General features: G+C 42.4%; 1 protein-coding gene across 1 annotated transcript; it reads left to right on the top strand.

Moving 5' to 3' along the window:
• The first annotated feature begins 13 nt into the window (after positions 1–13).
• On the top strand, positions 14–27,975 carry MIA3 (MIA SH3 domain ER export factor 3). The gene is made up of 28 exons (XM_066568487.1): positions 14–179; positions 868–1,001; positions 6,116–6,202; positions 7,798–10,741; positions 11,663–11,956; positions 13,626–13,687; positions 14,789–14,920; positions 16,148–16,169; positions 18,236–18,324; positions 18,446–18,523; positions 18,618–18,728; positions 19,528–19,599; positions 19,805–19,909; positions 21,097–21,219; positions 21,323–21,440; positions 22,102–22,157; positions 22,238–22,328; positions 22,438–22,576; positions 24,157–24,258; positions 24,359–24,419; positions 24,540–24,575; positions 24,667–24,734; positions 24,986–25,083; positions 25,200–25,331; positions 25,537–25,605; positions 25,701–25,777; positions 26,617–26,773; positions 27,136–27,975. The coding sequence occupies exons 1-28, from the start codon at positions 14–16 to the stop codon at positions 27,378–27,380; spliced, it is 5,868 nt and encodes a 1,955-aa protein (XP_066424584.1). The 3' UTR covers positions 27,381–27,975.
• Positions 27,976–28,000: the final 25 nt, after the last annotated feature.

Raw genomic sequence — 28,000 nt, 5'->3', positions numbered from 1 at the left:
GGCGCTCGCCGACATGGCTGCAGCCGCGCTGCCGGAGCCCCGGCTGCTGCTCGCCCTGCTGCTGCTGCTGCTGCTGCCGCCGCCGCCGCCTCCGAGCCCGCGCTGCGCCGCCGCCACCGCGCCCGACCTGGGCCGCCGCTTCGCCGAGCGCAAGCGCTGCGCCGACCTCGAGTGCAGCAGTGAGTGGGGGCGGCGGGCACGGCCCCGGCGAGGGAGTTGTGGGGGAAGATGCCTCCCGGAGGCTCTTCCCGAAGCTCCTTCCTTCCGCCGGCTCTGGCACAGAAACTGGGGGGAATCGGGGAAACGGGAACGCGACGCCCACGCGCGCCGTCCCTCTCTACTCGGCCAAGTTTTCAGATCCCCGCTGCTCCCTGTGTGGTTTTCTCCCCCGCCTGCAGAGCCCTCTCGTGATAAACCCGCTGTCTGGGTGTTCTCTGGGATAATTTCAGGACCGGTTCGCTGGGACACAGATGTCGTCTTTCTGATTTAACATCAATAATGAGCTTCATAGCTCACCCCTGACGTGTAGTTCTCCCGTGCTTTGTCAAACCCTTGTCTTGACTAGAATGCTTGCTTTACTTTTTTAGCTATAGCTTGCCTTTTTTTTTCCTTTTTTTTTAGTTATAACTTGGCTTGTTTGTGTTAGTTATAGCTAAAAATTTCTTAGTTGTATTTTCAATTTAGTTATATTTTTATTAATTTATTAATTTATTAGTTATACTTTCAATTTACTTTCTTATCTCTTGACCCAATCTAGAAAATAGCAAAGTGATGCATGTGAGGTCTTGTTTACTGCCAGTTAGCAAAGACACTTTTCATGTAAATTATTTTTAAAGTCATACTCTTCTCTTTGTTTTCTTTGGACAGTGTTAATGTGCCGAGGGAAGGCCATGCGGGATTTTAAAGGTCCGGATTGTCGCTTTGTAAATTTTAAGAAGGGAGAAGCAGTGTATGTATATTATAAACTAATAGGAGAATCCACTGAGCTTTGGGCTGGAAGCGTAAGTACTGTAGAGCATTTCTTCTGTTTGCTCTTCTTGGTAATCTGTTTTCATTCGTTTTGCCTTGTAAGAGAATGCTTGGAGTTTTGAACATGGCTAAGTAACACAGAGAATGCTGCTTTGTCATGAGGCCGGTGGGAAATAGGATGAGGTTTGATCAAACCTGAGTGCTGTGAAAAATGGGCAACTCTAATGTGTCTAAAAACTGTTAGAAAACTGCCTTTGTGTTGAAAACCTCCTATTGCATCACTGTCAGTGGTGGTGGCTACAGGGCCACCTGGAAGCTAAGCCTCCCTTCCCATTTAGGGAGGCTTAAGCCTGTGCTTGTGTTTTCCCATGACGTGGTCTCATCCTGCACTCTGTAATCCTGCTAAAGATCACTGCATGTGCATGATTTAATAGTGCTTCTCATCCTAATATTCTTCTGACTTCTTCCCCTTTTTATCTATGCTGCATGCAGAGTTGGAGGAAAAATAAGTAGTAAAACTAGAAAGGATTAGGGTAAATTTGATTTCTAAAAAGTCTGTCTCTCTTAGCTCTGCTGTAGCTTGCAGAGTAGTGGCCTTGCCTGAGTCATCATCCTTGGACAATCTGAGAGGCTTCTGCTAATGGGGAAGGAACATCCCCATACTTGCAGTTACTTCATAGAAAGCTCCTCTCGACTTTCATAAGCACCTTATTTGCCTGGCAGAGGCAGAACTGAGATATCATGGAGGAAGAGCAGTTTCTCTGGGCTCCCATTGAAAGTGTTGGCAATCCAGAAGTTGCTTAGACCTAGTCAATGTTGCTTCCTCCTCATGTTTCCCCTACATCCTTTTTAGTGTCTAAATTGTTTACTTCAACCTCTTTTCTTAGTCTAGTTTTCTACAAAGGATAAACAATTTTGACAGTGGTCTCGGGTGCTTGAAACCACGCCTGGGTGTTGACTGTGGGGCCAGTGGTTTAGTGAAAATCAGGATGTATCTGTAACCATTTCAGGCTGGGCGTGGACGGCCAAGCTCTCAGTGGGAGCTGAATCCAATTAAAACAATGCAGAAGTGAACAGAAAAACTGAAGCGCATGGTTAAAAAAGAGTTAATAATTCTATCATGCTGGTAATTCCCTTCTGACATGTACTGTACCATAAATAATCTGGGTAATTAGTTGGTACAGGTTTCCAGGGCTGCCAGTTCTTGAGATGCAGAGTAGCAGCATGGGGCTAATTTTGCATCCTCTAACAAGGCATAATGTGGGCTGCAAGATCAGACAACAGGTTAAGGTAATTGCTGAGTTAATATTCAGTTTAATTATTCACTGATAGGCAGCTCATGCAACAGTTAGGTGTGTCTCCAAGTTAAAAGGATGTTTGCTTTGAGTTTAAAGTAAAAGCTGCAGTTGGCAGGTTGGAAAGAATTGCCAAGCTCCATTTTATTTGTTGTCATTTTTCAACTGTGTTACACGATTTTCCGTGCTCCTTTTAGGGCAGTGCTGCCAGACTGATTCCTTTTGGTTGGTGGCTATAACCTTTATTTCTTTTATCCCTCTTGGATTGACTGCTGCTGCATTAATCATAACACTGCAACAACCAGCATGGAAGCACTGCAGCAGGGTCAGAGGTGCCTGCCTTTCCATTTTGAGTAGGGCACTGGCACAGCTGCCCCTGACTCACGTATAGCACTGGGGTCTCTCCTGTGTCGTGACTTTCTGTGTCAGATTTGGCTGGGCAGCCTGATTTCCTGTGTCAGATTTGGCTGGGCAGCCTGATTTCTCATGCCAGGTTTGGCTGGGCAGCTTGATTTATGCAGGCCAGCCATGCCTGCTGTGTGAAGTCTTGGAGCCAGGGGGAAGCTGCTGCTTGCTAATTAAAACCAGGCCACCTAGTGAGGTCTGCCATCAAAAGAATTCCAATGCCATGGAAGGCATACTCCTTCTGCCATGGCCCTTTTGGGATCTCATTGCATGACTTCATGTGGGCTTTGTGTGCATTATTTGATCCCATCCATGTACCATGCTGCCTTTTTCCATTCCCCAAAGTTTTTTTGGGAGAGGATTTATTAGCGCGGAGTAGAAGCTATGAAATCAAGGGCTAACTGGAGTTCTGATTGTCAGTTGTGAGCAGAGGTCGGGGGAATATGTGTATGAGAAGCTTCAACTAATGCAACCTGGGGCTTATTTCAAACAAGTTGTAAATACAGATTCTAATTCCAAAATCAATTTGAAGGAGCCATGAGAAATACAATAGTATTTCTGACCTGAAGGGAGATGAACTGATAAGAAAAGGAGCCTTTCACCAAGGCTGAAAAATCTATAGCAGTTGGGACTAGGCTTTATTTGCCTTTGCTTTTCTAATTCACTCCACCCTTTCCGAGCCATTGTTGATTTTTTTTTTTCCTCGTGCCAGCAAACATATTGTATTTTGACAAAATAGCTCCTTTATTTTGTGATGCCAGTCTTGAATACTAAATTGCTTACAGAGCACACACTGTGTTCACTGGATATTTTACATGTGAAGAAATTCTGGAACTCAGCTGTAATAAATATACTGTGCATTATATGGCCTGTAGTTTTTAGCAGAGCTCTCTAAACCTCAATAGTAAAGCAAAGCCGAATGCTTGGAAAATACTCTATGACCATTATTTAATAGTCATTTTATGTTATGAATTTCATTAATACATCAGTTGCAAGAAAATGCTTGATTTTTTCCCCCCAAAGCCAAAAGATAGAGCATATCAGGTGCTCTTGTTCTCTGCACAGTGTTCTGCTGTAAATCAGTCTCCTCTTCAGTATCAATGTTGTGTTGCTTACACCACCAAGTTGTTGTATAGACTCCTGTGCATTTTTCCTGTATTTTGACCTCACTTTAGCAGGGTCCAAAACTCCAGAAGTACTTCAGATCATTCAAAGTAAAACCTGCTGCTTTTTCACAGAACATTTTGTCAAAGACACTTTAAGGTTGTTATTTTATCTTACGGCAAAGGGATGAACTTAATACTTTTGATTCAAGGTTGAAAAAAACATTTCTGGCCTCATATTACAAGGAATGGACTTAACTGCAGATTGTGGCTTCTTTGTGTTGTTTTTGGTTTTGGTTTTGTTTGTTTGTTTTCAAACCTTGTATATAGGTTAGTAGAAAAGAAGACAGGATGGATAAAATTAAGTAAAACAGGAAGACAATATTTCTGGAGAACTCAGAGGGTCAGGGCAATACTGTGTTTTCTTACCACTGCCAATGCTCAGCAGGTGCAAACCAGCTCTTCTTTGCCCTGTGTTCTGAAGTTTTAGTTACCTGTGCTTTAGAGATGTGGGCTTTAAAATTAAAAAGATTTGAACATCATCTTCCCCAGCTGTCTGTTTTCTGATAGATAATGTGAGAGTGTCGCTTCTTGGTTAGTGAATCTGCAGCAGCTGCCTGTGACATGTGGGCACCGGGGGGGCAGATGCTGTACACACAGCCACGTGTTTTGTCCATGCACAACTTTTTAGTTGGGAAGAGAGTGGTTATTTCTCCCTTATACACTCGGCATTGATAGTGCCTTTCCTCTGTCGTGTCTGTAGAGAATGAATGTTTGTTTTATTTGCACAATGAGGCATTTTTTTTCCCCTCACAAGAGAGGACTTGTAAGGAGAGAAGCAGATGAAATTTTGGGCAGGCAGATCCCATGTGGCTTATAAACCACAGAAGTGGCAAACTGGGTCACTACAGAGGATGTGAATGGTCAGCAGCTTGGATTGCAATAAAGGAGTTTCAAATTGTGATCCCTGATTATAATGGTTGTTACAGATATTAGTCTGTAAGGTGGCTTTGAAGCTCTTAACTTTTGTTTTCAGTAAGATAATTAAAAACTAGAGTTGAAGTTTAGAGAGAGAAATAAGCCAATTTACAATTAAACTCTAGAGTACAACTCAAAGACAAGCTTTTGATGTTACTTGTCTAAATGAATTTCCCATTCCCATTGGTAACTCCCAATAGTAAACATAATTCCCAGTAATAATCATGCATACATGATCTGTTTTCAGTAAGAGAGCAATATGTGTTTACAAAAGGTGGGGAGGGAACAGTGTGGGGTTTCTTAATACATGTGTAACTAACTTCAGAGGTATCAACTATGCAAGGTAAGATCTGAATGAGAAGTAGTTTAAAAAGGAAGTCCTGTAATGTATCAGTTTGTACTTTGTTTTGCATATCAAAACAAACACCTCCAAAAATTATTAGGACATATTATTTACTAGATACTAATTTCTTCTTTTTTTTTCTTTTTTTTTAATACCACTTTTTTTTTCCCAGATATTTTGGTTGTCTAGGAACTTTGTACCTTTCTAGATGTTTCCACCAGACTCTAATTACCTCAATTATCTAATCAGTGTAGTGATTGCATGCTATTAATATTGGCTTCCTGACAGCCATTCTCAGAACTCTTAAGTGTGAGCATTACTCTGTGTAGATCATATCTGGTGAGTGATAAAAAAGATTCTTGTCTTCCACTGTTTGCCTTGCCTTAGCACATTGAAAATCACCATTCTGTGACTGATTTTTTTGCTTGTGTCAGGCACTGAAGAGAAACAATGCATTCACAGAGGAGGGGGGGGTATATTTTCCACACAGGTTTTTAAATGATTAATTGTGCATTTTATAATGATGCAATTTTGCATTTCCCTACAATCTGCTTTAAGAATTTTTTTCCATAAGTTACAAGGTGAGCGTATTTTGGGCTATAACATTGTGCGTGGATGTAAATCTTATTCGTCAAAGATCCTCTTCTGCTTGCTACTTGAGAAAATCCTTGAGGTGTGTGTGGTGCCTCTGGTGCCTGCACAATAGCAGTTAAAGCAATTGAGTCAGAAGGCCTGGGATTTATTCCCAGCTCTCCTAATAATTTGTTATAAGTCAGGCTTTAAAACATGAACAGTGAAACTTAAACTAGCTTCACAAGGCTGTTGTGAAATGTAAAACCTCAGTGAAAACTCTGGCATAAACCAAGCATCACTGGTCTTCTTTTATTCACTGCGTTAAACTTCATTTAGAATACTTGAGAGTCAGTTCAACATATTTGCTAGTGGTGTCTGCAGTTTTTTACATAGTCATGTCATTTCTAAACCTTCTTTACTGTTTTTCATTCATGTTTGTTCTTTTGCAGGTTGGAAGTGATTTTGGATATTTTCCAAAAGATTTACTTGAAATAAATCATAACTATTCCAATGAGGAGCTAGAATTACCAACAGATGTAAGTCTTACTTGTTTTGGTTTTTTTTCTTCAGTTGGGGTTTTACTGTTTCTTACCTCGGCATTCAGTAAAATTCCCAAGAAAGAAATTTGGAATACTAGTGATTTTTAGTACTTTTTGTTAGTAAGCAGCTACATACTTGCAGAGGTGCACATGTATGTATGGGGGGTAGAATGTTTGTGCAGCTCTGTATGTGGATGGGTGTGAAAGCATCAACCCAAAATGTGGGCATTGACCTTTCTTTTCTCAAATGTTACGGTTTTCTTCTAAAGAAATCTGTTTGGATTGAACTCTATGCATCCTGATAGCTGGCTTGTGCATAGGCCTTCTGGTGTGTAATCAAAATGGCTCCTTTTCCCAAACTTTCCAAGTTTAAAATACTGTCAGAAGCAAACAAAACTGGGTACACTCAGCCCTTTGATTCTGGAATTGGTCCTGCAACCCTTTCACATGACTGGCCTTCATGCACTAATAGCAGCAACTCTAGAGTTGTGTCAGTAAAGCCTTTTTGAGGCTGTAGCTTTAGGCGTGCTTGCAGCACAGAAAGCCGAGTGAATCCTGCATCCAAGGTAGCAGGGCAAGGGAGGGTATTCTGCCCCTCTGCTCTGCTCTGGTAAGACCCCACCTGCAGTGTTGCATCTGGCTCTGGGGTCCCCAGCACAGGAAGGACATCAGCGTCTTGGAATGAGTCCAGAGGAGGCCACCAAGGTGATTTGAAGGATGGAGCACCTTTCCTATGAGGAAAGGCTGAGAGATACGGGATTGTTTAGCCTGGAAAAGAGAAGGCTCCAAAGAGACCTAATTGCAGCCTTCCAGTACCTGAAGGGAGCCTATAAGAAAGATGGAGAGGGACTTCTTATAAGAGCATGTAGTGACAGTACTATAAGGGGGAATGGCTTCAAACTGAAAGAGAGCAGGTTTAGATTAGACATTAGGAAGAAATTCTTTGGAGGTACTGAAAGAATTTGCCCAGAGAAGTCGTGGATGCCCCATCCCTGGAAGTGTTCACGGGCAGGATGGATGGGGCTCTGAGCTACCTGGTCTAGTGGAAGATGTCCCTGCCCATGGCAGGGGGTTGGACCTTGATGACCTTTAAACCCTTTTCAACCCAAGGCCATTCTATGGTTCTATGAAATTGTGTCTCACACTGCTTCTATTTATTTTTCAGAAACTGTGTGACAGACAGGGAGCTCCTGCTTGGAGGACTTGGTCCTTTAAGGGGACACCAGTTAACAGAGGTTGTGACACACAAGCTTAGCAACATTTGTGTTCTTCTGTTCACTGGCATTCAGCAATAGACTTGTTCTTCATTCAGTGCATATGGTGATGAGTGTAGTGTAAAACTGCCACCTCCATTGCTGCCTTACACTTTGTTCCTGCAAAACCTCTTTATTTAGGTTTTTTTATGAGTCCTTGGGCAAAACCTCCACTGATTTCAATTAGAGCTTTGGTTAAGGAGTCAAGGGGTTAATTTTATGTGATTAACATAATTTACTTTGCTGCTGCATCTCTCTTTAAGTAGGTAAATGTTTTTGGTCTCATTACTGCTATAAATAAAATTATATTTTTTGACTGCATGTTGTTTTTCATTTCAGGAAACAGACTTTGTTTGCTTTGATGGAGGAAGGGATGACTTTGATAATTATAATGTGGATGAACTTCTGAAGTCATTGCAAGAGACAATAGCAAATGAAGGGGAAACTGAATCGAATGATCCAGAGACAAAACCAGCTGAAGGAATTGAGAAGAAGGATAAGGAGGCTGAACAGACTGATAGAGGAAAGTCCCTTGGTGCTTTGGAGACAGACAATCTTGAGCAAAGCGATGAAGAAGAAAAGGAAAACCTTGTTTTGACAGACAAAGTTGACAATTCTCATACAGAAGGAACTGAAAATACTGGGGAAGACTCCAGTGTCAGTAGTCACAAAGAAAACTCTCAGGGAGATCAAATTGCACATGAGCACTTGAAAGGAATGCTACATGGAAAATTAAAAGGGCTAGAAAGTGAAAATACAAAAAACACTAGTATTCCTCAGGGTGAAACCAGCCAACTTGACCAAGAGAATGAAGTCAATGCCTATACCCTTTTAAACAAAGAGCTCTCTGTGAACTTAAAAACAAAATTTGGTTCAACTGCTGATGCTATTGTATCAGATGATGAAGTGACTCACCTTGTAACATCACTGGAAGATGATTTAAATGAAGATTTGAGCATTAATCCTCACAATGAAGAGAAGGAGCCAGAGTTTGCAGATCAGTCTGCAGAAATCCCTGTGCTGTCTTTTATGGCAGAGGATGAAATTACATCCCCTGTGGATTTAGAAGATGATGGAAATAATGACGTGGAGTCACAATATCACAAACCCGATGAAGATGCAAAGGGTGCTACAAAGCTAAATAACCAAGGAGACAATGGGGAGGAATGTGATTCAGACGCATTAATTCTTAAGGATGCCTTCAGTGAGAGCAGGAACTCGGGTGGCAGTGTAAGTGTAGACAGATCTGAATCTAAACAAACAGAAGAGAAACAGGAGGAGGTGGTGCTAATTAGTAAAAGAGAAGCACCAGCAACAACTCAGCCTGAGGATCTCTCCAAACAACTCCTTGGAAAGGAACCTGTGGGTACGGGTGATCTGGGTTCAAAAGAAAAGGCCAACAAAACTGAACAGTTGGAAGAGCAGCTCACTGATGGAACAGAGTCACATTCTGCAGCACTGAAAGGTATAGCTGTGCCTGATCCTCACGCTTTGCCTAGTCCAGGCAGTGCTCTGGAGTCCAAATCATTTCTTAAAAACAAGGAAGATGCTTCAGAACCATTTGACGATGATATCAATAAAAGTCCTGAAAGAGTTCCACTTGCTTCAATAGAGAAAAGTGAGAAACAGTTTGAGGACAATACCTCGGAGGAGTCCTTGGAAAGTGATTTAAAGTACAAAAGACCATGGGAGAAAACAATGGAGAAGGGAGAAGCTGAGAACAAGCCTCCAGTTGATGTTTCAGCCAGACCAGTGGAAGAAGTAAAAAATCTATCTCAAGATGACCTAGGGGATACTGACCTCTTGAGACAGAAAGTGGAGCATGAAATGCCTGTTGTGGAAAAACAACTTCTCAAACATGAAGAAGATTTAAAACAAATAGGGAAAATTGATCATGAAAGTAAAAATCCTTCCTCTTCTAACAAAGAACTGGAAATAAAAAAGAGAAAGCTGAAAGAAACCCCTGCAGAGGAAGGAGACCCAAGCTATAGTGGAGCTGTTGAGCAACCTAGGCCATGGGAAAATGAGACTGAGTATTCAGAGACAGATGTGAATGAAAAACTTTCAAGAAATCCTGGCAAGATGCCAGTGTTTAAAGAAAGCACTGAGAAAAGTTCCCCTGAAGAAAAATCAAAAAGCGCCACAGAGAACACTAATACAGATAATCTTACTCGTCAAGGAACTGCTCATCCTGAGGGTGCAGGATCAGACAGAAATCTTGGCAAAGATTTGGCTAACGAAACAACACAAAGAGCAGAATTGCAATCTGAAGAGCCACATGCTGAAGATGACCCTGACCTGAAACAAGTGGATGATGAGCTACTGGAAGATGAGAATGCAGCAAGTGCAAAGTTGTCACAAGCAAGGGCTGCAAATGCCCAGGGTAATACACTAGGTGGTGAAAATACAAATCCTGAATTAGAAAGACTCAGTGAAGCTGTTTCAGGAACCCCAAATCCTACTTACAAAACAGGAGAAGAAACAAACTCATTCCCTAAGGAGGATAAAACAATCAGCATGCAAAATGCAAGTGGGATTTGGAACAAAGAAGTTGACATATCAGTAAGAAAAGATGCTAAATTGGATGAGATGCAACATGTCACGGAAGCTGATGAGGAGTCTTCTGAACCTGAGGAACTATCAGCTGTGGACGAACATAATTTCCAATCTCCTCACACAGAAGAGAGCAATGACCTTGACCAAAGGACAGATCATCTCCCAGAGGGCATTTCACAGAAAGACTCAAAGGAGGTGCAAAATTTAGGGCAAACAAGAAATGACCACCAGCAATCTGCATCTGTCCCCAGCCCTGCAGACAGCTCAGAAGCCACCAGTGACATGGTAACAGACTTCAGTGAGTCTGTGAAGCGGCTCTCAATAATGAGAGAGTTCCTGGATGAAAAGCGCGTGATGCGCCTACAGAAGTACCTTGGGCTCCAACACGTGGTAAGGGTTGAAGCCATGTTCCACGACATGAAAGTGGAGATGGAGCTTGCTCGGAAGTCGAGCCAGAATAATGAAGATATAGAGAAAGCTCTGGATGAGATACTGGAGTTTTCAGAATCGAGCATTATGGATGTTGTAGGAAAAGTTCTGGATTCCAGGGTAGCAGAAAATAAGGAGGAGGTGGTGAAGGAGATGGATTTGTATGATGAGGAGAGTGCACTGATGGATGATATTCAAGAGTTAATATATTCATTAAGAAGTAAATATTCATCTGCTGGTGAGAGTGTTGCACTTGCTTCTCCTCCAGAACAGGAAGATGACCAGCTGCACATTGAAGGTAGGATGTTAAACCAGTTAATAAATAGATGAAATGGAAGTAAAACCCTGTCTCAAGCAACACTAACACAGAGAAACTTTAAGAAGAGGGTGAGTGAGTAGAATCTAAAGAGGTCTTGTGCAATAACCTGGGATTTTGCTTATTTTTAATGCATATTTTTAGCATTGTGATGAGAGTGGCTCAGGGACAAATCCTAAGGGAAGGTATTGAGTTCAGCCTACTTGTTCTTATGGACTGAGTTCTGTGTAAGATAAGTGAGATCCATGCATGGATATGGTCATAAGGAGCCATTCAGGACAAGTCTGTACCTCCTTAAGAAACAGGGATTCACATATACTAATCTGCAGAATTTTCTGGAGGGCTTTTTTTCCCCTGAACTAATTATCACCTGATTGTGAGAGATCTGGAGATTAATGCAAAGTTCAGGTATTAAATCCAGGCACCTAAAGTCTTGTATGTCCTTATAATCATATTTTTGCCCACATTCATAAAAGAGTGCATAAGTAGCAATAACAAACAAACATCTTTTGATTGGGCAAGAACCAGAGGTAGGGTCTTTTGCAAACTTACTGGGTTTTCTATTAGTGTGCAAGAGGTTAAGATACACTTTTAGTCAGGCTCCTCTTACAGTAATACATGTTAAGTATGCGATTTTTGATAAGGTTACGAATGATGCAAATATTTCACCTTGCAGTGTTTCACTGCAAGATCAGTGGTTGATATCTTGCATGAATTTCATACAGACATTTAATTAGATGTTACTGAAAGTTGATTGAGAATATACTGGAAGCAATATACAAGCTGAAATATTTAAAAAGTGTCAAGAAAGCTTGGTTACATGCAGCATTTCACTGAAGGTAGCTGTGAGTAAGTAATACACATTATCTCAGTGCTTAATTCATATCTCCTTGTCTGTCACAGATGGTGCAAAAGAGGCTGAATATGATAGTGTTTCCACCAGAAACCCAAATACCATTGATGAGGGCAATCAGGAATTTCCTACTCAGCAGCTCATTGAAGATAAGAGGCCAGAGCAGCCTATTGAGGAGGAGGAGGAGAGGGCTGTCAGTGTTCCACCTGAGCATGAAGAGGCCAACTTCTCAGATAATGGAGAAGCTGAAGAAGGGTATGATAGTGAAAGAGGATCACTCCTGGAAGATACTTCCTTTGGGTCAGTTGATTCAGGAGAGAGTGCCAGCGAACACATTGCTGAAGGTAACCATTTGGGATTGGCTTATTTTGTTCTTTTGCTCTTGAAGACATGCATGGTTTAAAGGATTTTTAGGCAAATAGCAGGAGTTTTCATTGGTACTTTCATTTTATGTTGCTGTAATCCTCATGGCTTTCCCTGATTGGTGACAGTCCCTCTAGTGGCAGTACTGTATTGCTGTACAATATTATGTACAATTACTGTACAGATTTAGCACAGCAGTTTTCTACTATGATTTGCAATGCAGGAAAAAGGAAAGTGCTCTTGTGAGTGTCAGAGTTAGAGCTCTTTGGACTGTGTCTCAGTATGACTGGCTTGTGGACTGTGTCTCAGGATGGTAGTGGAGAAAGAGCAGAAATCCCTGGAGGCACACCATCAGCCCAGGTTTCATCCTCTTTTGCAGAGATTGACAGCCTAAAGGTCACTTTCTATAGACAGGACAGCCCACAAAATAGTGTGCCCTCTTTTTTAGCCCATGTCTCTGGGCCATATTACTTTCCAGGAAAGGTGGTGTGTAGCTTCCCCCTCAGGCAGCTCAATAATTACTCTGTGTGTTAGAGTAGGAGAAATGTTTGGCTCCCTCTGGCTGAGGCCTTACCCCTCTGGAGCTAGAGTGCTGTCTCATCATTATGCCAAGGAGGGATCCTGTTACTGTCATCTTTCCTGGATCTGTTTTGGTATGAAACAATCTTTGACTGTATTCTCAGTGCTACTCTCAGTTTGCTGTTCTGCCTTCACTTCTGATTATGCTTAATAATTCTCTCTCCACTGAGCATTTAGGAAAAATCCAGGCACATCTTCTTTAGCTTTTGTACATTGCTGAGGTGCTGTATCATCTCCAGGGCCAAGTGCTTTTGAGCAGCTTCTAAGATCTGAAGGAAGCTCTAGGTTGAATGCCAAGAAAATTAAGGAATTTTAAATGGCTAGTGGATAACCTATTGGTTAAGCAGTCAGATGTTCAGCTGTATTTTAGACCATTTTCCATTTTTTCCTTAAATGTAGTTAAATGCTGCTTGGCAGGAATTCTTAGGAGGGCTGGTAGAAGTGTTGGGAAGTAACAAGGTGGACAATGGTAGAATGGCTGGTCACAACTGCTGTTCCGTGGTGTGACAACAAGCTGGGCAGGTGGCTGTGGAATCTGCTGGCCCAGACGTGTGGCAGAAGGAGCAAGAGGAGAGGGCAGTATTCAGGCCAGGGCAGACCTGGAGATGGTTTAAAGCTTTTGCCATACTTACAGAGTACTGACAGAGTTCAGGAGTGTTTGACGTGGTGTCATTCTTGGGGATGTCCTGTGCAGGGCCAGGAGTTGGACTTGACAGTCCTTTGTGGGTCCCTTCTAACTTAGAATATTCTGTGGTTCTGTGAACACTGCTGGGAACTAATCGGAAGGATTCGCGGTTAGGAATTTAAGAGTGTCTGCTGCTCTGATTCACGGCTGGAGGAGCTGGGTGTTGTGCTCTGCCTGGGGCAGGCTGGGCACCGTGTCACCGCACAGACGTGTCCTGTCCTGCGGCACCCCTCCTAACGCGGCCGGTGGAATATCAGCGCACTTCCCAAGGGCTCGCTGCCTCTTTCCCCAGTGCTCCGGCGCACCGGGGGCCGTCCTCCAGCGCGGTGGCCGAGGAGGCTCCCGTGCGGCCCGTGAGGTGACGCCGCTCCCCTTTCACCCTGCAGGTGCCGATGCGGGCGCCGCCTGGCGGGGGACCCTGGGCGAGGCGCGGGAGCTGCTGCGGCGGGTGAGTGGCGGCGGCGCGCGCCTTGTGACGCAGGCGAAGGCGGGGAAGCCGCGAGGGGTGGGGCCTGAGGGAGGGAGGGCTGACGTGTGCCTGGTGCTCCCGGGCCGCCATGGATCCCGCGGGCGGCAGCGGGTGGCCGGTGGAGGAGCCCTCGGGGCGGCGGAGGCTGTTGCAGGTGAGGGCAGGGAAACGGCGGCGGGCGCGGCGGAGGTGTTTCGGCGGCCCGACCCGGGCGGTGACACACCTGGGGGCGGGTCCCTGAGGCGGTCACCCCGGCGTACCGCGCCGTGAGGGCGGCTGGCATTCCGCGCCCCCAGCCCGTAATGTGGGGCAATCCCGCGGGAGAGGAGGCGGCCGCTGGCGTCAGGGATCGCTGCCAGCCTCCCCGGATGGCGGGGAGAGCTCGCCCCCCGGCCGGACTCTGCAGGGGCAGGTGTGCGTTCTCCTTTCTGTTCCCCCCTCTGCCGGCTGTGGAGAAGGTAGGGAGAGAGAGGGTAAGTAGGAGGAAAGGAAGGGAGAAGGCAGCGGCTTACGTGTGGCTCGCACAGTTTGTTCCCTGAGCGCCATGCCATGTCACTGTGAGCCCCTTAACCTGTACCGAGCATTTGCACCTTCCCCAGGTGCTCTCTGACCTCCAGATAGAGGAGGAGACTCACGGCATATGACACTCTGACAGGGGCAGCAGCTGGGAGAAGATCTGAGCTATTTGCACTGCATTGGTACAGACATCCAGATGTAAAACTGTTTGGGTTTTTTTTCTATAGTTTTCCATCCATATAGCTTTATTTGGAAACAGGTCAAATAACTACCAGTACTATCTAACGCAAATTTGCACATCAGTGTGTACTTATTTTGGTGCAGCTCTTTTTTGCCAGCAGACTGTCACTATCAGGTGTCCTGGTACTTGAGAGTTTTGCACTGAAATATGAGCACTAGGCTGCTCTGAGGTTTTCTTAATTTTCAGTTTGCAGAGAAATGGCAAGAAACCTTCAGATAGTTCTCTGGTTTTATGAGGGGAACAAAAGCACCTGTCAGACTGCTTGTTTTACCCCCCTATTTAATGAAAACGCACTCATAGCTGTCACTGCTGTTGGTTTGCAGTTGGTCGCCACGCTGCCTGAGGAAATGCGTCCTGGGCCTGATTTCCATGGACTTCCATGGGAACCCGTTATTATAACTGCCTTAGTGGGAATTGTCACACTTGCTATATTTTTCTGGAGAACCTGCCTTTCAGTGAGTATACTTCATGCTTGCAAGCCCGCTGATGTTTCACCATCTGAATGGTCCTTTGTATGGTTAAACTGTTTCAGCATTACTGAAGTCAAAGCAGTATGTAGTCTTTTGTGTTTTACTTTTTCTGTTTAGAGCATTGATGGGAGCTAAATGCTGGGCTGAATAGCTAAAGTAAGTTGCAGTACTAAGAAGCATTTTCTATAAGCTGGTAATTGAAGATTGCTTAGTAAGACGTAATTTCAAAAGCAACATAGAGGAGTATGATGTAAATAAAGAATGCTGTGGAAGGGGTCAGCATATCTTTGAAATGAGAAGGTGCATAAATGTGTTGTTGGCTATATCCAAAACAAATAGTTAATCCTCCCCACTTCATGTTGTCCAGCTGCTTGCAGGTAGTGCATTTAGAAACCTAAAAACATGATATTAATTCTCATTGGAGAGCCTCTTCCATTTGTCCTCATTCCTACATGGATAATTTTCTGTGCAACAAAAAGTCTATCACCAATTCTCAACTATAGCAGTGCTTTTCCTTGGGAGCTGAGAGATGAGAATCAAATAGGCAAATTTATTTTACAGCTGTACAGTTTAGTCATGATATGCTCTAGAAATCTGTGGAATGCTTCATATTTGCCTGACACAAATAAACTAAAACTGCATCTTTTCTGTAACGATAGTTTTTTTTTCCCTTGCTTAGTTTTGGTATTGAGTACACTGGGTCAGTTTCAAATGCAAAAACCAGTGTTAATAGAACAGTGTACAAAATCTTCTGAAAGTCATCTCTTATGGAGGTTAATTTCAAAACAAGCACCTGTCACGTGCTTTAGAGGGTACACAACTGGGATTCAAGGTTTTTTTTTTTTTGTGTGTGTTTGCAAGGGTTTTTTTTTCCCGCTTGCCAGTTTGTGGTTTGATGCAAAATGGCTTAATACAAAATGGCTTCATTTTCTGCGCAAATTATCGGTGGGCAGTTACTGGTGTCCCTTTAGTGAGTGAGTAAACAGACCTTTACTAAGGCTCTGAGCAGGGCTTTAGCCTGGGAGCTTTTATTAGAAAGCAGCTTAAGCTCGTTTGTAGTGTTACTCAACACTCATTGGCAGTGATAGATGTGTTTTCCATATGCTGCTTTAACCTGCATGGAAGTGGTCACTTTTTTCCATAGGGAATATTAATAACATTTTTCACTTATCACTTTTTATGGCTAATCTTTTTGTTTGTTCTCTTCTGTAGGTAAAGAGTAGAATATATCAAGGTAAGTTTCTTCAGCGTAGTTGATGCTTGGGCATTAGTTTTGAATATTTATACTGTTTCAGAGGACCCGGTATCCATCTTCACTCCCTTTCAAGGAGAATGCTCAGTCCAAGGTTACACTGTAAACTTGGCCAGTAAATGATACTTAGTTGAATCTGAGGGTTTAAATTTTGCCTTTTATAGTGCTTTGATCAGGAGAAACAATGCAATTTGCACCTGTAAAATAAAGGTCAAGGAAAATCTCCACTTTGCTCAACATAAATGTGAACGACTGGTTCATGGGGCAGAATTTGTTTTGACTTTCTGACCAGAACTGGGTCTGCCTTTGCTTGCTGTTTGCTCAGAAAGTAGGAGCTGGTTCCTTTTGTTTTTTGGATTGAGGGGAGCCTGAAACTGGCTGTTGTGCAGTTGCAAAGAGACACTCTTAAATGTAGATCTGAATATGCAGGCATTCCTGTGGCCAGCACATCACTTTTTACATGAGTTTTTCTCTGGCTTCAGGTTTATAAAATTAAGTGTACTGAATAGAAAAAAAAAAATTCAAAGTAGGGTGATTGTTGGAATTCATAATTGAATAAAAAATGCAAATTGGAAGAGTTGTCTTCATAGAAAGTCTGTCTCTTCCTCCCTCACATTTTACTTACCAGTCATTTCTCTCTAGTTTCATTGTGGTTATACTGCAGTTTCCTTCAATACAGCGTAGAATTAATGAGCTGAAAAAAGCCCATCTTAGATCTCTGAGGTGATTTCTGTAGTGCAGGAAGAATATTGGTATCGGTGGTGCAGAAATTACTTAGCAGCCTTCCCTAAAAAATCAAGGAACATGGATTTAATTCCACCACCCAAATACTCTTCTCTTTGATGCTGTATAGAAACTACTAAAGATCAGAACCAGTAGATATTCTTCAAGCGTGATACAGGCCACATTGTTATTAACATCTTTATCCAAAATAGAGGAATGCTAACAGTGACAAAAATGCTTTAAAACATAGCATAATGCTTTTAAACTCCAAACATAGCAAAAACTCCAAACAAACAAAACATAGCAAAAATGGTTTTAAACTCCTAACTTACATTTGGAGTCCCAAGGATAAAAATGTATTATGCTCTCTTAATGACAGTAGTAAAATTGGGAGGCCAAGCTAATGCAGGGATTGCTGCTTCCCTTAAACTACTGAGAGCTATCTTGAACCTTGGCAGCCACTTGCTGTCTCTCTTTTCCCAGAGTGGGAAAGGCCTGGAATTCACTGTCCTAGGAGCCCTCATGTGGGAGGGAAAGGAGGAGTAGCAGTTGCCATTGAACTCTGTGGGATGCAGTTGGAACAACCAGTACTCCTTGTTGTGCTGCAGAGATTGCTGTGAAGCAAATGGTGCTTGAGGCAGTCAGATCCAGGTCAAGGTGGCTTAGGACTTGAAAAACAACAACAACCGGGTGTTTTTTAAATAACTTGCAATAAAATAATTGAAGTATGTTAATGATTTTCATTTAATCCTAAGAGTTGGTTGGTGGCTTGTTTAGGGTGAAAAGCTAATGCATGCCTGAAGGCTGCTGCTTGGTCACAGCCCTTTTGAGGTCTAAGCAGAGCAGCTCCTTAAGACCTACTGGTGCTGTCTCCCAGTTGTCTCTGTTCTGTTCCTAGTAGATCTTTCAGAGCTTTCATCCTCTTACTGTTGCTGATGAAACATTCAGCTTCAATAGAGCAGAAAGGTGGTTGTTAGGGAAGGTGTTGGATCTCCCTGTCTGAGACTGCTCTGAGATCTTCACTGTCAACACACCTCAGGTCTGTGTAGCCAGCACCTCACTTTGCTCTGGGTTCTGGGAGCAGCCTCTGTGAAGTGGATGCAGGAACTTTGTGCTTTGTGTTAGCTTTACTGTCTTGTTTTAAATTCTAACTTGAAGTGAAAGCTGGAGATGCAGAAAGGGCTGACTGCCAAGGAGTTAATACTCTCCTGATTTATTCTTTAGTTATTACTTGAAAACATTCCTTGAAGTGGTAGTAATGATAGCTGGGTTTTTTTCCCCAGGGTATGAAGTATAGTTACTTTAAGCTTTCTTTTTCTTCCTAGTGACTGAAGAACAACTTGCTGAAAAGATTAAAAACCTTCTGCAAGAAAAAACAGAAATCTTAGAAAAGCTGTCAGAATATGATCAAAAGGTATTGCTCTAAGTTGTCCTTTGTTTCTTAATTTTCTATTATTGCTTTAATTACACAGTCAATGCAACATCTTATATTATGTTGACAATTTCCTCAGTTGTGTGTGGTTGTTTGTGTTTAGATAAAGGAAGCGAAGGAATCTGTGAAAGTGACCCAAGAACAAAAAGACATTCTCTCAGATGAAACTGCAGGGCTTAAGGTAAGAGAAAGTTAACTGTCTCTGTACTGAAAGCAGCAATACAAATAAAAATAGTTTGCTTTAGGTGGGTCTTTTACACTTTTTTTTTTTTAAGGACACTGTAAAAGAATTGGAAGAAGCAAATCAGCAGCTAGATAACAAAGTGAAAAATCTGCACACCATGCTTGAAACAGAGAGAAAAAAGAATGAGAAGAAGCAGAAAAAGGTTAGAACAATTACACTTGTGTCTTACGTTGTCATTAGCTTGACACGCCCTAAAAGCCGGTCATGACCTGATGGGTTAGATAGAGGAAGAACAAACAAGGTGACCCACCTACAAAAAGAGAGATTAAATGAAATTTTAGGTTTATCCCAAGATCAAAGGATTAATCTGTTGATTTATTTTGTTTGGGGTTTTTTGGGGTTTGGTGGGGTTTTTTTTAAGATCTTGATGGACTTGTGTGGTTATGTGCTTTCACATACAAACAGATTCATTCAAGTCATGGGCTAGTCTAATACTTCCTAGCTGGCCAGGAAGTTCCTTGGCAATATAAGCTGAAGGCTTCGATTTGGGAAGAGAAATTTTCTTGTACTCAGAGCAGCATTTAGTTCTACAGTAAGTGTGAAGATCTCTGAACTGTCTCTCTTTCTTGTTGTCCAGAGATATTTTCTCTTTCTTCATTTTAAAGCCCGATTTCCTGTATCAACAAGCCCTTTGGTCTTGTTTTGGTCAAAGGTTGCTGCTAATGATAGCAGTTCCTCTCGTTGTGGACTGCACAGGAAACTTCTTGGCCACAGACAGGCAGAGTTAGGGGAAGAAGTTCATTTGAATTTGCTGAGTGTTTCTATTCCTTACCTTGTCAATAAGGTAGTGCTATGTTGCTGCTAGCAAATGGATGCTTGAAATGGAAGTTTGTTCCTGTTTTGACTTTGCTTTTATGCTTCCAAAAGACATAGGTTAAATCATTACTCAGGCTGAGGTTTGTGCCAGGATAACAGTAAATCACTGCTCATCTTTTTCTTAGCTCTCTGAAACCCAGAAGTCCTTGGAGAAGCTTCAGGAAGCTATCACTATGCATTCTGCAGAGCTTTCAGAGGTAAAGAATTATTTACACCCCCTCAAGAGTCACAAGTTTTTGTACCAGGAAAATTCTTACCTATGGAATAGAAAATGCTGGCTTGGCAGATTGCAGGTTGTTTGTGCATATGTACCTTTTTCTTTTCCATTTAACCAGGTTTTTTGTAGCTGTTGCTCCACTATAGTTTGACTTTGTCTTCTTTTCCTTTTTGTTTTGTGTGTAGGTGCAGATAGCCCTTAATGAAGCTAAACTTAGTGAAGAAAAGGTGAAATCTGAGCTTCATCATGTGCAGGAAGAGAATGCTAGACTGAAAAAGAGCAAGGAGCAGGTAAGTTATGCCTGGGCCAGGCAATCTTGTCTTTCAAACAAAATATCTGGCTTTTATTCCTAGTTTTTTGAGTGTAGCCTCAGCAGATCTCTGTTTTCTTAACATGGCAGAATTCCATGTTTTCTGTTGCCATGATAAAATTCAAATGCTTTGTGCCTGCTTGCACACGCTGTTTGTGCAGCTGAGCCACATCTCTGGTATGAAGGCTTTGCCAGTTCCCCTGATGCAGTTTTTGTCAGCAAAGTCACAGAAAGTCTGTGCTGAGGTGGTTATCAAGGCATGATGGAAATATTGCCACTTGGGATCCAGGCTCAAGGAGGTAACGGTGAAGAATTGCCAGAAAGTGTGACTGTGTTCACAGGGGTCCCAGGATGAGGGAAGAGATGAGGATCTGACTCCATGTTTCAGAAGGCTTGATTTATTATTTTATGATATATATTACATTAAAACTATACTAAAAGAATAGAAGAAAGGATATCATCAGAAGGCTAGCTAAGAATAGAATAGCAAAGAATGATAACAAAGGTTTGTGGCTCGGCTCTCTGTCTGAGCTCTGAGCCATCTGGGCCGTGATTGGCCATTAATTACAAACATCCAACATGAGCCAATCACAGATCCACCTGTTGCATTCCACAGCAGCAGATAACGATTGTTTACGTTTTGTCCCTGAGGCCTCTCAGCTTCTCAGGAGGAAAAATCCTAAGGAAAGGATTTTTCATAAAAGATGTCTGCGACAAGAAAGTATTTCAGAAAGTAAAGGTAATGGGGAGGAGTTTTAGCCCTGGAATGTCAGGACAGTTCTTTTCCAAATGATTGTAAATATCTGTTTTCTTTCTTCATATGGGAAGTATGTGGCTTTTTAAGGAAGGTGTTGTGATTACCTCTGGACGGCAATTAATTTCCTCATATTTTGAGGTGTGTGAGCAGTTTGATGTTGGGATGTTAGCTGAGAAAATGTCAAATTTCTAAAGCTACCTAATAATAAACTGCAGAAAGATTCCCAGCATCCAGTTCTGCCAGTGGATCAGCAATGAGCCTGATAATTGAAGTTTACCCTTTATCTGTGATAAAGGGTAAACCCATGGTGATCAGTTATCATCAGAGCTGGTAGTAAAGTAGACTTTAATTGCATACACCATGCACTAAAAATACAGCAAATAATCATCTTGCCTTGGTGCTTCATACAGCTGCTAAAAGAAGCTGAAGGTTGGAGTGAGAGGCATTCTGAGCTCCATGAGCAGATTCAACTGTATCAGAAATCTCAGAAGGACATAGAAGAGACACTTGCCTACAAAGAAAATGAAATTGAAGTAGGTTCTCTATAATCAGCTTGCTTTCCATATTATGCATCATAAAATACTCTGTCAGACTTCACAAAATGCAGGACAATTGAACCTTTGATTTCTTTACTAGGTTTTAACCAATTGCATTATGCAGCTGAAGCAGTTGGACATGGATTCAGAGGCCAAGAAGGATGACAGAGGGCATGAGTGGAGCCCAGAAGATGATCTGGCCAATGGAGAGTTGCCAGGTACGTTTATCCCACCTGAGGATCATGTGGTGCTGTGCTCATGGCATATTAGGGAGGGAACAAGAGGGATCCATGCATATAGAGCTGCCAGCTTGAATCGTCAAACACAAAAATATCGCTCACTGAAGGGAGGAACTGGCTACAAGGTCAATAATTGCTTTTAAATTACCTTTTAGGTAATCCATGAGTGTAGTGACACAGTTGTAAAGACTCTGTATAAAGGTTGGTAATTAAGAGCATTCCTAAAGCTGAGAGTCTCAGTTTTGTGGTTCTGGTACATTTATTTTTGAGATAAATTCTTAATGAGCTTTCTGCTTGCCTCCAGATAAATAACTAATTTAAGTAATCACATTTTTTAAATCTGAAAGACCAAAATAGATGTTTTCAAAGCTATTGAGGCAGTTTGTTATTTGTGATGTTGCACACGTATTTGCTGCATCTCTAGTATTGAAATCCTTTTTTGGTATTGTTTTTTATTTTGGTCCTTTTTTCTACTTAAAGTGTATGTGGGTTGGAAATTCCCACTTCTTGATTTTTGGGTTTTCTTTTGACCATATGAGGATGTAGGGATTGAAGTGTAGTGAGTATTACTTTTAACAGTTGTCCACAGACTTGTTCATGATTAAAAAACAGGGAAAACAAAGATCTTTTCCTCTTCTAGAAACTGAGAGTGAGAAGATGAGGACTCAGATTAAGCAGATGATGGATGTCTCCAGGGTATGTTGCACAAGTATCTAATTATTGCAGTCACATTACTGCTATTCTTATGATCATAAATTCTCTATTCCTGTTTTCAGGTCAAAACAATGTTATCCATAGTTGAAGAGGACAGAAATCTTCTGCAGTCCAAACTGAATGATGAAGTAACAGCAAGGCATGAGCTGGAAGGTAGGTCTAGCAAAATAACCGCTTAGGATGAAGTGCTGTTGGTGGCTTAAAAAAAACCAGAGCATGTAAGTGGCCATCATAGTTCTCACTGCAACTGCTTCTCCAACAGAGAAGATAAAAACATTGGAACACGATTCCTCTTCACTGCATACAGCCAAAACTCAACTGGAAAATGAATGCAAAACTCTTCGGCAGAAAGTGGAGATACTTGGTGAACTGTACCAGCAGAAGGAGATGGCACTCCAGAAGTAAGCCTTTCCTTACTCTGTCTGTTGTATCTTGGGCACTGCCCAAATGCTGTTTGCTCAGAAGGCTCAGAGAACTTGGAAGTTGTGGTTGGAATGAGTGATAGCAACTCTTTTAATACAGCTGAAGCTGGCATCCTTTCTTTTTGCCACCATTCCAGAGATTCTAAAAAGACTGTCAGTATGCATACAACATATTGCCTTCTACTTTTAAACTTCTGGAGAGGGTGGGTGGGTGGCCAAGCAAATTCTGCGGTTCCTCTGTTACATCATCCAGAAGTGTCAAGGGGAACATAGGGGCCGTTAAGATTCAGTGAGTCTAATTCTCATAATGTAGAAACTTCAGTATTTCAGCCTTGTGAGCTTCTTGCATTCTCAAAGGGCTAAATGAAGGCTGAATTGGTGATGGCAGTTGAGAGGAATGAATTGCCAGTGGTAAGGATCTGTTCTGTATGTGTTCATTTCTCATTAATTTGTTTACTTACTGAAATGTCTGTAATACCATCTCAGTTTTGTGGGGAAATTTTGAAAATAGGATTCAGGGACATTCTCAGCTAAATTCTGTAGAAAAACTGAAATTATGATGGAGAAGCAGTTGAAGTTCCTATGGTTTAAGTGTGTGGGCTGGGGGAAGCACAGGGTGGGAATGAGGCTGTAGTGAAACTGCCTGACCTTGTAACTTCCATGGATCTATGTGTAATAAACTTAGAATGGAGAGGTGGAGGGTAACCCATCTTTCAGGGAAAACTTCATCTTGACTTCTGTGAAGAATTTCTGTTCTTTCCAAAACATACAGGAGACTGTTACACTGCCTGTTAGTACTTCTTTATTAGAATGAAGAACTTCTTGCAATCTTGCAATTTATTTTTTTTCTGCAAAACTGCTTTGACTTTTAGCCAAGGAAATGGATTATGTTGAACTGGCTATTAGCAATAATTAACTTGATATTAGTTAAATGTTTCCAGCTTTGTGGGGTAGCTCTTGTAAGTTAGGAACACACTATAGACTTCTTAAATACTTCCAGAAAAATATCAAAAATCAAAAAATTATGAACCATGAGGTTATAAAAAGACTTTGGAAATTGGTTGTGCAGTGAATTGGTATGGAGAATACTCGGGAAAAGCTTCCCACATGGTTAATAACTATTGAATGTGTTTGTCACCTGGGCCCTAAATTTGCCCCTTCTCACCACACATCCATTTCTTCATTTCCTATGGTTGGTGTCAGTCCAGTGGATTTCCTTATTTGTTCCTTTGTAAATCTGGATTGCAGTCTGTGGCATTGCTAGGAAAACTGCAGGATCTGAAGGGGTGAACTGTCTGGAGTTGATAGATTCTGACAGATCTTCAGAAGCTGACAAATCTTTCTAGTCAACTCTGTAATTTTAAGGTTTTATACACAAAGGGTTTGTCTGTTGGTTTCAAAAGACAGGATTTCTGTCTCTCTTTCTAAAAAAATCTCTTTTTTGTCTCTGTGATTTCACACATTATTGTAGATTTTGATATTACTTGTTGTTGGCAGGATTTTGAGTTGTAATAGATGGAGAATGCTGGACTGTATGGTGCATTTTTTTCCCTATGCAGAAAACTAACCCAGGAAGAGTATGAGCGTCAGGAGAAGGAGCAGAAATTGTGTGCTGCAGATGAAAAAGCCGTGCTGGCCATTGAGGAAGTGAAAGTTTACAAGTAACTTGAATTTCTGAAGATTATGATTTTCCATTTATTTCAGCTACTGAGGAAAATTTATTCCAACATCTTTCCTTCCCCTCTTTTTCCTTTTGTACAGGCAAAGGATCCAAGATATGGAAGAAGAATTGCAAAAAACAGAGCGATCTTACAAAAACCAGGTAAACTTCTTGCTTGCTGGTTGTTGTGCCATCTTTTTCTGCATCATTCCAGTGCTCTGTGGTGAGTTATTGAAAATACTGGTAGTTGGATAAAAACTGAATGGCTTCTTTCCTTCTCAGATTGCTGCTCATGAGAAAAAGGCACATGACAACTGGGTAAGAATGTTTGTCCTTTTCTGATGCCAACAGTTTATATTTGATGTCACATTGGTGCCATTAATGTAGTTGACAAAATTTTCCCTACCAGCTCATTGCCCGCTCTGCTGAGAGAGCTCTGGCTGAAGAGAAAAGAGAAGCAGCCAACCTGAGACAGAAGTAAGTACAGAACAGACCCACTCTATTGCTCTTTGAACATGCTGGGAGTTGCCTTAGGGGGAAGCTCAGAATGTGCAGTGCATTTTTAAGTTACTAATTTTAACTACTGTTAAACTGTTTTGATGGCTAAAATAACATTTCTTGGTGAAAGCTATAACATTTTATACTGCAGTTTGTCTTGTTACATTATAATAGATTCAACTCATATGTGTTGTTTGAATAATAATGAGACCTTTATTTTCCAAAATCAGATTAATAGAGGTAAACCAAAAAATCATCATGCTTCAAAGACCAGTCATTGTAAAGCCAACTCCAGGCAGACCTGACCACCAGATCCCACCACGACGAGGTAAATGCTGCTGTTTCTCCCAAAACCTTTGGTCTTGGAGTCAGTACATCATAAAAACATAGGGCTGTGCTAAATTGTAGAAAAGTAAATCAAGTGGTTTTATTTCTTTGGCACAGGGCCATTAAGCAGAGATGGCTCTTCTGGCCCATCACCTGTGAGTGGAGGAAATCCATCCCCTACACAGATGATTGATGTCCCTGCCCGGCCCCTCTCTGCTCCTCGAAGGGAAGGTGTGAGGGGTGAATTTGGTAAGCAGCGAAACTCCCCTTTTTTGACAATTACCTCTTAGGCTACAAACCCAGGAACACTAAGGTCAGATATTGGTTCTAGGAATGTTGATATTGATAACTGCTTTATTAATACACTAATGAGTGGTTGGTGGTAGGGTTTTATTAATAAGAAATAGCTCAGGCTTGTGTTACTTAGGGTCTCTGGGTTCTTGTTTCTGTTAAGGTACAATGGTGGATGGCCCCTCTGCCCCACGAAGGCCTCCAGAGCTGCCTGGAAGGATGTCTGTTCCTGGTAAGTTGTGGGGTCTGCAACCAACTGCAACTTATTCATTACTCTTTCCCTTCAAAAAGGCAATGTAGGACACTTACTCATGGCTCTCTTTTTAGATATTGGGCCTGCTGTGGCATCCGTAATTAGCAGTGAGCCAAGAACCTCTTCCCCTTCCACAGCAATTGATGGAGTGGTGAGTTGAGAACACCTCAGCCATCAGGAAACCTTTTTAATATGTGATTCACTGTACTTCCTCCTGCTTCTTTAACTGTATCATGTTCTTTCTTGTCTGTATCCTGTCACTACCCTTTTTGCTGTTCAAAAAACCCCCAAAAGCAACCCTCTCCCAAAGAGTCTGAAATCCTCAGTGTAACTACAGATTCACCTTCCTCCATGGAACTAGTTGCAGTGAGTATTCCAAGGCAGGAGGTGGTGATGCTGCCTTGATGGAGAGGAGTAACAGACTCGGTGTTCTGAACTGCTGAATAACAGCTGCTCTATGGAACTAACCAAGGGCTTGTCCCTCTGTCTCAAAGGGCTTCTCTAATGATGAGTAGTTGCTCTCTGGTTTTTGTGGGATTGAGGCAATAAGATGTTTCTTAAGGACTGTGGGCAAACTCTTTGGAGTGACTACAACAATAATCCTATAGCTGACTTACTTGTGGTGTTTAAGCACAATTCCATATATCATTCAAAGTTCCAGGTCCTTTACCAAAGGGTTGTCCACCCTTGGACAACCTCAACAGTGCTTGAACTTTTCTTTGGTACATCTTCATCTTAACAAACTTGTCTCTATAAATCGCTCACTCTTGGGTAGTGCCAGCAGTGTTCTGGGAGAAGGGATGATGATGGTGCAGTAGCTGTCCCTGTTTTCTGCCTGGTTAATGTGGTTTGGAGTGTGTTGGGGTAATTTTTCTTTCTTTCCTCTCCCCCTTGTACCTGTTTGCCTCTGGGTAAATGGTTGGGTTGTTCAGCAGTGTCAGTGCTTGTCTGCTGCAGTAACTCACTGAAGTGTAACCTCATCTTGCCCAGGGTAATGCTGGTGCCAAAGGCCCCTCTCCTTTCCCTGGGACACCTCTGATGAGCTCCCCAGTGATGGGGCCTCCGCCACCGCCACCCATTCGCTACGGACCACCGCCTCCTCCTCTGCGGGGGCACTTTGGGCCTCGGCCTCTCCCTGGGCCCCCAGGTATGGCTGCAGTGCCCTGTGCTGACACTTCACTTCCTGGAGCCTGACTGCAGGACCCAGAGCTGCTTTTCCTAAGCACATGGCTTCCTCATGCTTCATGGGCTTTAGCTGGCTCAGTAAGCTTGGATTGGGTGGGCTTTCTCAAGGCTACTTAATGCCAAGGTATTTTTCCTTGTTTACTCTGAAATGGAAACCAGCAGCCAAAAGTCCCTAGAATAATTTATGGGCTTTGAAGTCCTGCATGCAACAGTGATCCACTCCAGAGCTGCTCCAGAAAATGACAAACTAGGAACTAATCAGGAGTTTCTCTGTTTAGGTTAAAGCAAGATTTCATTTAACTCCATCATTTCCTTTCCTTCTAGGTTGTGGTCCTCCCTTGCCACCTCCAGCTGGAAGAGATTTCTTACCTAGTTCACGTTTGCCTCCTGGCCCACTCCCGCCTCCCCCTGATCCCAGAGGCTACACATGTGGGCACCCTCCCTTCCGCCCCCTCGGCCCTCCTGGCCCCCGGGATTATCCTCCAGGCCCTCGGCTACCCCCGCAGGCTTCCAGAGACTATGCTCCTTCTCCCAACAGAGACTTGCCTCCGCCAGCACCCAGGGACTGAGGGCAGCTGGCCCCAAGGACTATGTGCCTCCCCAGTGCAGAATCCATGCCTGCAGCACCCAGCCGGCCCCACAGACCCGGTTCCTGTGTGCACAACTCTAGGAAATGGCTCTTGGTTTGAAGATATTGGTCTCATTTCAGTATATCTCAGCTTTTGCAGGATTAATTTTTATCCCGTTGCTACAGATGTCTTACACGCATTTATGATCACAAACTCATCCATCCATTTGGGCTGCAAGAACCTTTCTGTGATGGACTTGAACCTACTCTACAAGTGCAATAGGAAGGAAGTACCTGTGTGGAGAGTTTTAATTCAATGTAGCCTTTGTAACCAGTTGGCGAATGAACTAATTTAGTTAAAAACATATATCAAATCATTTCCTGTGGAAATACTTTTTTAAGTAAAATGCTATCCAACCTGCCTTCTCCATCCCATCATTGAGCTGCAGTTACTGTAGGCCAGGGGTTTACATGAGGACTCTGAGGTTCTGGGGTTTTTTTCAAAAGATGTCTGGTCAGAGATCAGAAGCACAAATGACACTGTATTCAAAGGAAAGTTATAATAAAAAGCAAAATTCCTTTTGCTAAACCCCAAAGGCTTTGTTTCAGTGCCATGTTTTG

Source organism: Molothrus aeneus, chromosome 33 (assembly GCF_037042795.1).
Source record: "Molothrus aeneus isolate 106 chromosome 33, BPBGC_Maene_1.0, whole genome shotgun sequence".
In the NCBI taxonomy this organism is placed as follows: Eukaryota; Metazoa; Chordata; class Aves; order Passeriformes; family Icteridae; genus Molothrus; species Molothrus aeneus.
Note: the sequence above shows the minus strand (reverse complement) of the source record. Positions and strands in the feature narration are given on the sequence as shown.